The sequence below is a fragment of the Manis javanica genome, chromosome 6 (genome assembly GCF_040802235.1).
Source record: "Manis javanica isolate MJ-LG chromosome 6, MJ_LKY, whole genome shotgun sequence".
NCBI classification, from domain to species: Eukaryota; Metazoa; Chordata; class Mammalia; order Pholidota; family Manidae; genus Manis; species Manis javanica.
This window is the reverse complement of record NC_133161.1, coordinates 12,638,158-12,652,048: the sequence shown is the minus strand read 5'-3', so window position 1 is coordinate 12,652,048 and position 13,891 is coordinate 12,638,158. Positions and strand designations below refer to the sequence as shown.

Sequence of the window (13,891 nt, the reverse complement as noted above, 5' to 3'; positions counted from 1 at the left end):
TGCTTTCAGTTTTCAAGGGTTCCACCAGAATTCCAAAAGCAGTGATTCCCAAGCCTTAAGAGTGCACATAAGTCACGTGGAAATGCTTGTTGGAAATGCAGATGCCTGGGCTGCAACCAGCCTGCTGACTCAGAGAAGCATCTAGTAATGATTCTGTGGGTGGGCTGAGCCCATCCTCTGAGGGTTATTGTCTTAACAGAGTCACACTGGCTGACAAGTGGCAGTCTTGTGGCACTGGGAAAGAAAGTCACTTCCACTTACGTCCCACTAACTGAAAAGGTTAAAGACAGTAAAGAGTTCCAAAGGAAAGAAAATAAATACAGGAAAGAAAAACCCTAATTTTTACATGCTAGATGTATTTAGGTGGTATATAATCAATTTAGGTATCATATAATAAAAAGGTGGACTATAAATCATATTTACATGTTAATCTTTACTTTCCCTTTGCTTAGATCCTAATGTTATATCCACTTTTTGATTTTTGTGTGGTGCTGACTTTGCACCTTAATTTTATTTTGCAGCTTCACCTAACCTCTCCACCAAGAATTTGACCACCTGTGGATGGAGTAAGTGCAGTAAGCGAGATCATCAAGGGCCACCTGCCTTCTCAGCTGCAGAACCCCTCATTCACCTGGGGCTCCCTTCCCACAGCTGCCTGCATCTATGTGTGGGATCTGCCCTCTGACTGAGGCCCAGGCTCTCCCCACACTCTGCTCCTGCTCCCTGTTCCCTGGCCGACCCATCAAATGTGGCTGGACACCTGGAGCAACCTAGCTCACACCTGCTCTTCAGGACACACCACCTGCCAGGCCAGTTGCCTTGGTGGGGCTGGTCACTGTCTGGCTCCACTCTGGGTTAGCACCACCTACCGACCACGGGGCCCAGAAGTCACTTCCAGTTGGAGCTCCTGCTCTTGCTCAGGCCTGGCAGCCAGCAATTCCTCTGTTCGCTAGCAGAGTAAGTAAAATGCACTTACACGGAAAGACAAAATCAAAAAGCTTTTGTTTCCTGACAGTGGTCTCTCCCGTGACTTAACAATCTCTTTTTCTTCCTACCCTTGTCTTCAAACCACACAATTATGTCTGTCTTCTCCATGACCCATGGGATCATATTCACTTTTCACTTTGTCATCACAAAATCCCCGAACAGTAACCTAGATGCCTTACTGCTTAGAGAATCACATGTGATAGAGCAGAAACCATACCGGTGTGCTAGTCTCCTCCTGAGAAGAGTATTCTCTTGTCTCCTCAGTTCCTGATGACAGGGATTGTCAGAGCTGCCCCTGCCCTCAGGGGCTCCGGCTGCAGTGAGGGCTCAGAGCACCCCTCACCAGGCCTGCTCCTGTGAAATGGAGGCTGACTGAATCCCGGCCAGGCACAGGCAGTGCTCTCCTAGGGTTCCCGCTGATCTGGGTCTTCACGTGGAGTTTTCTGTTTCAGCAAGATCCTGAGACAAGACAGAGTTGAGAACCACAGCTCTAAACTCAGTGTATAAAATGGGAAAAATTGTACTTACCTCATAGGGCTGTTGTAGGAATTAAGTGATATAACAAGTATAGTGCTATGGTAAGTCACTGGACAAACGGTATTTGATATGGTGCCCCTCAGTCTGAGAGAGCTCTATCAGTGCTGCCTCCTCAGGCTATAAAAAGGACACTGGCAACTTGAGGGCCTGTTGGTTCATTCAGGGTATGGCTCTGAGGTTGCCAGGCCATGCTCATCATTATAGCCCTTGCCAGCCAGAGCTCTTATGGTTGTTTGTGGGCCTTTGATGTGCTGTCTGCTGTAACCTTTTGTCATTGTGAGGATTCCATCTGTAACAGTGTGGTGATTGGCGGTACAGGCTTGAAACCAGGTGTCTTGGATTTAAACCTCAGCCTAAATAATTAGAGCTGTGAGATCTTGAGCAAAAGATCTCAGCCTGAGTTTCCTCACCTATAAAATGGGGGTACTTAAAATACAGGGGTTACAAGAGGTAAGGACTACAAAGCACAATTCCCAGTGTGTGGTTAAGTGCTCCAAAATGTGGACATTACTTGGATTCACTGCTTTCACTTCTGGGAAACTCATTCCCGATGTTTCAAATTGCATTGATCTCTTCTAAAGTCCTTATTAAGAATTTATATTTAACTTGTTTGGTGCTTAACACACTGGTCAGTTCTCAAACTCGGTATCTTCAAACTTTTAGATTCAACCGGTGTTGCCTCCAAGACTTTCAATTTCTATTTAGAGTACTGTTTTCATTTGAAACTCAATGGGTCAATTAGTTGTTTGTGGCTCTTTTGGGAAGGTATTCTGTACCAAGCACCAATTTAGATTGTCAGTAAGGAGGAGCTCACGTTTTCTGCAGTAGACACAGAAAGCTCTCCAAAAATGAATCTATTCACTGTCTCAGGAAACACATTTCTTTAAGCAGAATGAAAAAGGTATTATAGCTGATGTTGGTTTGTTCTAGTTCCTACTTTAATATCAACTTACAGTATTGCCAGATCTCCAATTAAGTTAGAACACTGCATTTGGGGACTTTCTTGGCCAGTCCTCACAGTAGTTTCATGATTCCCATTTCGCTGCCTTTGTCAACTAAACATTTTTTCAGTTTTAAGTTCAATATAAATGGTTACTGGTTTTCCACTTATCTCAATATCCAGAGTTTTACTGTTTGTTCTTCTGTTTTAACTAAGTGTTTTTGAGTATATTACTGTTTGTTTTGCTGATTTTATCTCAGTATTTTATTTTAAAGAAATGCTTTCTTTGGAACTTATAAATGAATACTTAAGGACCATAAAGAAAGGGTTGGCAGGTTAAAAGATGTTTCCCTCTATCTATTGCTCATGAAATTTGCTCCTGCCTCTAAATCTCTAAAATGAGGCACTTGGAAGCTTTGAGGGAAATATGTAAGGAAAGAGGGAAAGGGCAAAGAAGATAATTTTTAATTTTAACTTACTCTCTCATGGAAGGTGCTTTACAAATAACAGCATTATATTTATATACTCATATATAGACAGATATATACACACATACATATGCTTTTTAAAAAAATGAGTTTCTGCAACACATGTTTACATAAATAATAAAATGCATGTCCTACTGCTTTCCTCCTGAACCTATTGTGCTGCTTGTAAATGAAGAGCATTTTATATTTTTAGCAAATATTTGTTGTTAACACTGCCTTGGAAAAATCTGTTAGTAAGATGCAGCAATTCTTACTAGTCACACAACTGCATGTAAAAACATTTGATTCATCTTTTACAATTTACATAGTCCTTTTCCTAAATCTTAGTATTTCATTAATCCATTGAAGCATTACTTATTTTAGAGAGGCAGAAAGAGTTCAGAGATGTGACTTAAGGTCACTAAGCCAGTAAACAGAACTAGGTTTTGAATCCATAACCCAGTTTTTCACTATGCCATATTGAAATCAAGGGCAAAATCTGCCATATACACAAAACACCAGAAGAAAAACAAACAGTTTTGGTTTTGATCAGAGAAAGCCAATTAAACAACCTGGCTAGCCAAAACCTGCAGTTAAAAGGTTCTTTCTCCTGATTGCACTCAGTCCTTGTCGTACCCTTCAATCACTGGTGTCCTGAAACGTGTTGCTTTCACAGCACCAAGAACCACCTCTTCCCTCTTACTCTGTACTTTCCATCTGATCCACCATAGTTCAGCACAGGCTGTTTTAAATCACATAGTGTTTACTGTATCAAGTGGGTTTCAGGGTACAACTTACAAATTTTAGCTTTAGTTTCTGATTTCCAGTGTGGAGCAGTGGCACACTAATCTACTGAATTGTCTACAGACTTCCCTATTACTCACTGCTAAGGCTTCTTGCAGGCTCAGGAGTCATCAAACCAACACACAGATTGTTTACTTCTTTTCTGACTCAGTTCAGCTGTAGATATCTAATGCAGTTTCTCTTACATTCAGGCTGTCTCCAAAAGTTGGAAATGGCGTTAATTCAGAACATCCACTGTGATGTTCTACACTGAGTTCAGGCTGAGAGCCTGTTTCTCAGCCCAACATCCTGGGGTACTCATTCACCTACCTGACTCAGCTGCCCTGGCCAAGAATTAAGTGTTTGCTCTCTTCTGAGTAAATCCCTGAGATCCTGACAATACTTCACAATACACACGCCCAGTCACATTACCTCAGGGACTAAGTCTACTTGTGTTCTACACAATAAGCGTGTGGCTGGCACATAGCAAGTGCTCAGAATTCTAAATGAATGCAGTCTATCAGCCTCCTGCTGGAATTCACCTGTCAGACACAAATTACCCAATTTTAGGTAGTTTTTACTTTTAACACCTTAATATAGTCATACCATCTGGATCATATACCTTTAAAAGTATCATTTATCAAAACGTAAGTAGTGACATTTTTACTAGTTCTGGAATTACACATTTAATGCCAATACTTCTGATGTTGCAGGCAAAGAAAATCATAGCTGGATAACTGCTATACAGCCTCCTGCCTGTGCACTTCGCTTACTTTTCCCAAAAGAGGTAGAAAAGGGGTTAAAAAGTACCTTAGCAGGACAATGTACATATCGTTAACATTACTGTACTCTTTAAAATGGTTAGGAGGGTAAATTTCATGTTTTTTTACATCAGTGAAAAAAGAAAAAGGTACTTTAAAAAATATACTAGGCAGTGCTGGAGTTCACTATAACAACTTGGGGGAAAAAATCAGAGAAGCCCTTACAACTTCATTGGCAACTCATTACTAGAATACAGTGTTGGCGGTTAGCTACACAAGTACATACAGTAGTCTTCTCTCAGAGAAGTAACACTATGCTCTGACCTCAGGGTAAGTTGGTTAAGTTGAAGCCTTTTCACAGAACTCGCAAACCTTTTCATGGTGTAGCCTCTCCTTCCTGACGATCAACCAGTACTGGTCAGGGGTGTTAACTCAACAGTACAATTACTTGTGGCCTTTGCAAATGATGTTCTCTATGCCTCAAACACTTCCCGTCATTTTCCTTCCCTTATGTATTCTTTAGAGCTTAGCCTAAAGCACCTCATTAGGAAGGCCTTCTTTAAATTCTCTAAAGGTTTGGGCCTCTTGCTATCTCTGTGTCAATCCAGAATCCATCCACACTCTCACAGAAGTCGGGATTTTTCCATTGCAGCCATTGTATTTATGTAATTATGTAGTATGTCTTTCCCACGAGATTGAAAGTTCTACGAGGAAGGACCGTTTCAGTTGCTAACCAGTCTTACCAAGACCCCGGTACCTCGTATACAGCAGATACTCCATACTGTTTTACTAGGTACAGCCTTTCAGGTCACTAATCTGTCATATTAGATACTCTCAAACGAGTCAGTGGAGAAGCATGTGAAGTTTGTGAGCGTGGTGGTGGAAACAGTGAGTGAATGTCCAGACACGAACGAGTTTCGGGCAGGTTAAGCAGAGAAGCAAGACGGGAGGAGAAGACTGCCGGGTGCTCATGTAACGTGTTTTCCCTCCACTCCCCTATCCCATTTCCACCCCAAACAACTCATTCAACAATAATTTATGCATTCATTTCTTTAGAGAATGAGGTAAACCTTGTATTAAAAAACCAGGGCCAAAATAATTTTTCAGAATTAGAATGTGTCCAAGAAACCAGTCATAATTCAACTGGATTAGACTTCACCACGGAGATGCATGCTCCTCCAAATAATCTTCAATTTAGGAAGCTTACACTCCTCCAACATGTGGAAAGATAAATACACTTTCTTCTGTCAGTTGCTGAGAAAGACACTTTTTCTCCTACTGGACCAACATTATTTCTTTTTTGTTGCTCTTTTCCCTTCTCCTTTCCTTGGTTTCCCCTTTCCACGAAGCTTCTTTAGACGCATCTGCTCATCCTTAAAGTCCTGATGCTCATCTCTAAGTGGATAAAGAAAAAAATAATTAGCAAGTACTTTTGCCTGACTGGAAAAGCACACTAGTCTAGCACTGTCCCCTTGGGTCATTCTGGTTCTGTCTTTGACTTTTACAGGGCATGTGCTCAACCTGGTGAACAGAAAGGACAGGGAGTCCCCAGCGTACAGATGGTTGTATTCCAAAGCTCATTTCTAAGTTACAGTTTCCCCTCAAAGAAACAATCCCACAAACAGTTAAATTCCCAGGTCAGCCCCTGAAAACCTATGTAACTAGGATACAATACTAATAATTAGCCCAAATTTCCCTGTAACACTCAGAGTAAACACTGAGAGGGGTAGAAAGTAGGCATAAGCTTCAGTAGCTACACAGAGACACCCAGAACCCCCGGAATTAGTACCTACTTCAAGGGAAGAGGTCTGGATGAAGCTGCCTAAATGACAATGGGTAACTCACACAAAAACCTGCCTAGGGAAAGCCTCTGCCAAAAGGGAGCCAGGTCAACAGACAGGTGCTCTAGGGACCAAGGCAGCCAGGACAGTATGTACATGTGGATGGGGTGTAAGATGAAGACTGACTATACTGTATAAAAATGTCTGCATTCTAAGACCAAATACCTAAAACAGTATAGCATTTAAATATGTAAGCATTGGAATCCATTTGAACTTGGTTCAAATCACAGTCCATCATTTAATAGCTGTGTGACCTTAGATAAGTGACTTCCCTTCTCTGTGCTTTATTTAGTCTCCTGGTCTGTAAAGTGTAGATAATAACAGCATATGAATTAAACATAAGAGAGAGGTTTGCTGGGTCCAATTTTTAACTCCTTAGGCAGTTTTAAAATAGATTGGCTTTATGGGGTATACTGTTTTCATTCCATAAACATGATGGATACAACCAATCTCTTCAGGATAAGCTTATGATCACCTCCAAATAGTCTGTTCTCAACAGACCAGCTATAAGAGTCCTTCAAAAACTAAGTCAGATCATGTCACTCCTCTGTTCACAACTCTGCAAATGGCTCGCCATTCCACCCAGAACAAAGGAATGGCCCTTAGGATGCTTCCTGACCCGCCGTGGCCCTACAGCCCTATGGCCTCCGCGAAGCCCCGGGCCTCTCCTTGAGCACGCTAGAGGCACTCCTGCCTCAAGGCTCTGCTCTGCCCGTGGCTTCTGCCCTGAAAGCTCTTCCCCAGTTCCCACTTGGCTCACTCCCCATGTTCACGTCTCTGCTTAAGCCTCACCGTCTCAACGAGGCTGACCCTGACTGTCCTGTCAGTGCTGCGGCCTGTCCTCTCCTGCTGGCCGAGTTGTGTTGGCACTCTTGATCCTGCTCAGCCAGCTCTACTGTTTTTTTTTCTCACAGCATGTTCAACTTTGTAACATACCACATAGTTTACTTATTTAATATATAAATTCTTCCTTATTCTTCTCTTCCTCTCCCAGTCCCATCAACCCCCAGCCAAAACCACGCTCCAGAGGCAGGGGTCTTTGTCTCTGTGATGCTGCCACCTGGGAACCTGCCTGACTGGACGAGTCACTGTCCCTGAGAGCCTGCGCTTCCCTCCGCGGTTTGCAGTGGGACTTCTTTATTGAAGATTGTCTAGTTTCATCCTGCCTGATGCCAAGGAGGCTGTGTATTAGAGGCACTATTTACCATAACTAATGGTTAAATACATGAAAATAATTGTGCTTTTCTATTGATAACTAAATGACAAGTACTTTTTCCCTGATCCCAAAGATAGTCAAGGCTTTATCTTTCAATGAAATGGAGAGTGGTAGCAAAGAGGTAAATTAAAATAGCTGTATGTGATTTTTGTTATGGGTGAGAGATCCGCCTTCCAAGGATATTTTATTTCAGGTCATGATAAAATTAAAAAAAACTTTTTTGAGCCCAGACTAATGGCAAGGGAGATAGCCCCAAAGCAATTCCAGAAATTCAAAATATGTCATGGATTATAATTTCTAATAATATACTAACCAAGACAATCTATCTTGTTCACTACTGTTCCCCTACTGTCCATATTAAGTGCCTGCTCATGGAAAGTACTTAAAAATATATCTGTTGGTTAGATGAATGTACCCATCTTTAGCTATCTGGAATGAACTATTACTTATATTAGAGTGAACAGTCCCAAATTAATTTTTGTATTGTTGCCCTAAGGCAAGTCCAATTAAAACACTTTAAATTTTAAAAAAATAAGTAAGTATTTTAACACAATTATGCACTGCTTGAATTCTTTTATTAGGAGCATGTGCTAGTTTGATAATTAGATATTTTTTAAATAAAATGATCAGAGATATTTGATCTCTTTTCTTTCTAGAGCAATATATAGTCCTAAGCACCCACTTCATATGTGTGTGTCTATACACACAAACACACACACACACAAACATACGCTGTATGATAGAAAGAACCTTTGTAATCTACTCTTAAAGGCCAACTATAGCTTATATAGAGCAAATTAACACATCAAAAAGGGTTCAAACTAAAAATGCCAGGAAGAGGGTAGAAGGAAATAAGAACTCTGATGAAACTGTCCAGGAAAGAAAGGAGGCTCCTGTATGCTAGCCAGGAAGTGGATCTGCTACAGGGCAGGGGGCTCTGACCAGTAAAAACCTGCTGGTCTTGAAACTTGGGTGGCTGAGGTTTTCTTGCTCAGCATTTGGCCCCGTCTTCCTCTGCATCCCCTTAGAGTGCTCTTAGATTAATGAATATTAAACATCTCTCTATAGCTCAGTATCGTCAATGTTAGTCACATTTTAGATATAATTAAAATATGTCTTCCAATAAGTGCATGTTTCTTTTTTTTTTTGTTTTTGTTTTGGTGTGTCCTTTATGGCTATTTTGAAAGCCTTTCCCCCATAAAAACTGTGCCTTTTGAACTACCTAGTACTACTGTTAAGAACCACAAAACTGTAAGGACAGAAAGGCTAACATTCTTTTTCTAATCTATTAACAAAGTATCTTACTCTTTGTCTTTTATTACCTATAGAGGCCAAAAAAACGTAGTGTGCCCATGAGTGCAAAGTAAGTGTTGTGATTTGGATACCAGTCGTATGTCTCCTTCCTCTTGGCCAAAGGCTGCTCACTGAACAGTTTCACCACTTTCATGGATTTGGAATCAGTAGGCCTGGCAACTTCACCAAAGAGCCGGGCACTCAGACGAGTCATACGCAGGGCATATTCTGAAAGCGAAGACATTCTTGGGCAGCAAGGAGCAGAAGTCCCTACAGAAAATGAGAAGAAAGATAAACAGATTTAGTGTAAGAAATCCCAAGATTATCTAATATATACTTTAGGACATAAAAACACCACAAGCCACGCATGAATCAATCATGTTGGCAGGCCAAGGTTTGGAGCTGAGTCCCAAGTGGCAATTTCCATTGCATGCCTTACATTAGCCATTTTTACATTTGGTATTCACATATTGTGAACATACATTACTCCTTGCTGTCCTTTTTACAATCAACTATTTTGTGATTCAATAGGTCTATTTACCTATTTGCAGGCTAGATGAAGAAAGAGAAACAAGTTACCCTACCACAGCATTATTATTATACCTTCAGAAAACACCCACCTCAGCCATCTGAGGGATAAATATGCTGACTGCTTGCCATCTGAAGGTTTAATCATAGCAGAGGAATAATTACGCTGTTGTCTTTATTATCAGCCCTTTGAACACTATTCTCCTCAAGGGCTCCAGATAGCTCTGAGAACTGCTAATGAGTTATGAGGTCATTTAGCCTCTATGATGCTGTACCGAATTCTGCCTAGAGACAGAGCCATTTGGGAAAAACAGAGATAGTAGTCTTATAGAAATAAACTCAACAGCTCCAAAGATTCATTTTACTCCTGAATAGAAGGTACTTATGAATGTTGATGTTACTTGTCTTATCTTCTATCTTTTATATTCTGCTTTAATGCAAACCAGTTATTAGCTGAAAATAACTTATTCAGACATACAATGTTGAAATATGTGTAAGAATAGACCTGTAATATGCATAAATTATAGCCTATATATCAAAAGTTATATATATAAATGATACATAAAAATTAAGGACATTGCTGGTGAACTATTTTATCCTATTCCAGACCAGACTAGGTGTTAGTTACTGTTGGCAGAATATGCTAGTATATGTGAAATTTTTGGAGTGAGATGAGCATCTTTTATTGACTAAGAGATTATCCTGGGGGATAGTTCAGCGGGGATGAAAGAGTTTATCTACACACAGAAACAAAAAGCAGAAACCTATCTTGAAAAATCAATGGGGGAAATATACCAAAAGAAGGTCTTCTAAAAAGGAATGGTGCCAAGTAAATTTCAAAATAACTCTTGTAAGAAACAAATCAACCAATGCAAACAACCCACCCTTTAAGGGATTTTTCATGTCTACTTCAAGATCCACTCAAAGAACAGGGGCTGATCTCAAACTAATTGCAGTGCACCATTTTGATCACCAACCAAGCAATCTTGAGCCAACAATGCCACCTGAAGGCCAGCAACGGGGCACCCTCCTATCAAAGGTCTCTTTCCTGTGGCCTCAGCCTGAGGATCATGTGCAAGCCTTGCTCTCTCCTTCCCTTTCAGCACTCAGTTCCCAAATTCAGTTCTCATCCAAACTGGCTCTATTATGTGAATGGGGATGGGTTGGACTTGTTAGCACTAGGGTTATATTTTCATCAATGAGAAAAAAAAGCAGTAATAGTTTGATGTATAAATAGAAAACAGTAACAAAGTAGTGCTACAAACCCCTATAGACCTTGCAAATGTCCAGAAGTTGCCTTAAGAAGATACAAAATTTCTTTGCATGCTTTACCTATTCTCTTCCTTCCACCTTAAAGTTATCTTTTTTCCAAACATTAGATTTAAAAAAACCCAAATTACTTCTCAATTATCTTTGCTTCATTTTGCTTAATTACTATTATGGCATCAGAATGGATTTATGTTTTAAGTGCACGGTATTTCCACAGTTAATTTGTCAGGCAGTCTAGGAACGGTCACTTTGTTGCAGTGTTTTCAGGAAAATATGTTAATTCCAAAGCACTCTATTTTTAAAGAGTTAAGTTCTTATTAACTGAAAATAACTTATTCAGAGACATACAATGTTGAAATAATGTGTAAGAATAGATCTGTAATATGCATAAATTATAGCCTATATATCAAAAGTTATATATATAAATTATATATATATATATATATATATATATATATATATAAATGCAGAGGCAGCATGGAATTCTGAGGCCTAGATTTGAGTACTGGGTCTGCCATTTATTACCTGGGTTATTTTGAACAGTTACCTATTCTCTGAATCTAACTTTCCTTTCAGAAAACAAAGCTTGCAGGACTATTGTGAGAAATAAGACAGTAGCACTAAGTAAATATAACTTAAAAAAAAACCTTTTTTGTAAATTTGGTGCTTATATATATGGTCTATACAGACACACTGAAATGACATCCTCACAAAGACAGAGAAACAGAGGGAAGGAGACCAGCAGCTTGGTAATTTGACAGCTGTCACGGAGGAACGGACTCATTAGACCACTGTGAATTTGTGGCCACTGAAACCATCACAGGATGCTAGGTTTCCTCCATGTCCACTTTGGTATGTAGCAAATTACTGGGACACATAAATCCTAAGTAGTAAGGTTTCACTAGAATCCACTGGATCATGGTTATACCCCAAAATCCAAACACTAAAACTTTTATGATGGAGAAAGGGAATAAGCTTCTTCAAACCTGAATCTGTTATACTAGAAACAAAGAACTACTTGCTAAATAGAAGCAAACTGAAAATAGTACTAATGATCAATTACTGCTCTGTAGCTCTCCTTACACAGAGCAAGCCTGTATGTCTCTGATGAGGCCAAAAAAAAAATGGCGTAGGAGCATGATATACTTTTCTTTTTTTACATAGGCTAAAGTGGCTAAAAATTCTGCTGTTTATAAATATTGATCTAAGGCTGGCAAATTGCCACTTTCTTACTAGCTTAAAAAAACTTCTTTTAATTGGGAAGCCTTAGGATTTTTCAGGACCCCCTGCTATGCCTTATGGAATCTTTCATCTTTAAAAAAATGATATGTTAAAGATATTAAAATAAAAAGCAAATAATTTGCATGTCAATTATATTTTTATTCGCATGAAGCCATTCTAAGTACAAAATGGTCACTTAAAAATATCACTTTTCCTTATGTGAACTAGAGAAAACAGTATCATGAAGAAAAATTAACTGGAGTTGAAAATGCTAAGCAAAAATAAATTATCCAAATGTGCGGAGCAAAACATGTTAAGCCCACACAGGGAAACTGCCCTATTTTTACTTTGGCATAAAAAGGCAAGTTTCTTTGATTTATCTGATAGCTCTGATGCTTTTAAAAGGTCGGATTTATTTCAATGATTGGCATTGAACTGCGTTTGCTTTTGTTTTTGGACGGGTTCTTAACCTGGATATCCCTCAATGTGATGAATACCTGGTTACTTTTTAAAAGTATGTTGAAACGTGCGTGTATGGGTATGTAAATTCTGCTGGGGAGTAGGTTTTGTTATGTTCTCAAAAACCACTGCAGAGCGGAGAGCACCAGCTTTGGGGTAGAAATGCTGGTTGCAAGCTTGCCTCTACGGTTAAACTGCCATACAGCGTTTGTAGTACGTAGTCTTTGCCTCCGTTTCGACATCTACAGGAAGACGGTTAAACCACCGACGGGGCTGACATGCAAAACTTGCGGCACAGTGCCTGAGCTAAAATCATCACGCTCCAAGGAATTCAACACTGTGCACACGTGCTTCACAGGAAAACGATCTAAACACATGCTGTATTATTTTTAAAGCCCAGTACCGATTATTTCATTGGGTCGCAGAAGCAGCTCCAACGGACTCGATTACGCCTGCCTGTGATGGAAGTGTCCAGTTGACCGACGTTAGGCATTTCGCGAATATTTTTAAGCTGGTAGCAAGATTAATCTGCATGTCCCACACAAACCTAAGGCGCACAAGGCCGTCTGATAAGCAGAGAAACTGAGCCTTGAATGTTACCTAGTCAGGAAGGTAGTAACTGCGCCTGAGAGAAAACTGCGCTAGCGTCCGTCGTTCGGTAAATTCCCCAGCTGACGCAGGAAAAGGTCAAGGTGTTTGTATGATACCTGGGAAGCCTCCGAGCTGGTTAACAACGAAAATGGCACATCCTATTCTTGGTGACTCTGCAAGTTTGGAGACCGCCGCAGGACCTTTACAGCCATTGCCCTTATCGCACTGGAGCCCCCAAAATCCACAGACAGCCTTACCTAGCCTTGACCTTCCTCTCCCGCGCGTCCCTTTCCCGGAAGGCCCGCCCCCAGCCCGGCTCCAAGCTCCCTCGCGAGCCTACTGCGGAGAGTAGCAGAGAAAAGGAAGCTTGGGGCTAGAAGGGAGCCATAGTGAAACACCCGGAACTACTGGCGCCCTCTTTTGGACGTCTCAGAGGTCACACCTGGCGCTTGCGCAGTAAGGGTAGCGCCTCCTGGTGTGCGGAGTGTTGGAGCCGGTGAGTTCCTGAAAGCCGAGTGGCTTTACGGGAAGGTCCTGCAGGGTTCGCTAAGGGTATTTTGTTGGAAAAGGCTGCAGAGCTGCATTCCCGTCCTCCCAAACTTCTGAAGCAATAGTTCTGCGTGTGCCGTGTGGTGGAGGATGAATGCTCTAGAGTAAAGCACTGCGCCCAGAGGACTTCAAGGCTTAGGCTTAAAGTAGACAAAGCACACAGAAAAAAGTGGGATGAGGAAAAGAAAAACCTCAAATTTTAGATTCTTTTTTGGAGTAAAACAGCCTTTTCACTGTTCTCATGTTTTTTTTTTTAAGCTACAAAAATTCTCTCTGTTTTTCCCTGTATTACCATATTTTTTTCTCCTATGTTGCCGCATTCAATCTTGGCTACTACATATTCATGAAGAATAAAAGTATATAGTGTTAAAAATTGATCAGTCTAGCAGCTAGCACATAATTTTATTTTTGTTAGTTAATAAGAGGCAGAAAATATTAAACATGTTAAA

General features: G+C 40.5%; 1 protein-coding gene and 1 long non-coding RNA gene across 6 annotated transcripts in view; one reads left to right on the top strand and one right to left on the bottom strand.

Moving 5' to 3' along the window:
- The window catches only part of LOC108387831 (uncharacterized), a 76,792-nt gene extending 67,948 nt beyond the window's left edge, over window positions 1-8,844 (top strand). For 2 of the 3 annotated variants that reach the window (XR_012132077.1, XR_012132076.1), the window contains one exon: window positions 522-1,048. This is a non-coding gene — a long non-coding RNA (uncharacterized lncRNA). Of the gene's footprint in view, window positions 1-521; window positions 1,049-7,310 lie in introns of those variants that run through there. The other variant, XR_012132078.1, reaches the window with a different exon arrangement.
- MRPS33 (mitochondrial ribosomal protein S33) lies at window positions 5,523-13,285 on the bottom strand. 3 transcript variants are annotated; one of them, XM_017661287.3, is made up of 3 exons: window positions 13,151-13,285; window positions 8,855-9,095; window positions 5,523-5,870 (listed from the first exon to the last, which is right to left on the bottom strand). In XM_017661287.3, the coding sequence occupies exons 2-3, from the start codon at window positions 9,067-9,069 to the stop codon at window positions 5,765-5,767; spliced, it is 321 nt and encodes a 106-aa protein (XP_017516776.1). In that variant the 5' UTR covers window positions 9,070-9,095; window positions 13,151-13,285; the 3' UTR covers window positions 5,523-5,764. The 3 variants fall into 3 exon arrangements, with proteins under 3 accessions (XP_017516776.1, XP_017516775.1, XP_073094442.1); XM_017661286.3 differs by having other exon boundaries at window positions 13,010-13,160; XM_073238341.1 differs by lacking the exon at window positions 13,151-13,285 and adding an exon at window positions 12,706-12,764.
- Window positions 13,286-13,891: the final 606 nt, after the last annotated feature.

Coding starts and splice junctions, on each gene's coding strand:
- MRPS33 (XM_017661287.3), bottom strand. CDS start 9,069: ATGTCTTCGCTTTCAGAATATGCCCTGCGTATGACTCGTCTGAGTGCC. Junction 5,871..8,854: donor CGTTTTTTTGGCCTCTATAG/GTAATAAAAGAC, acceptor TTATCCACTTAG/AGATGAGCATCAGGACTTTA.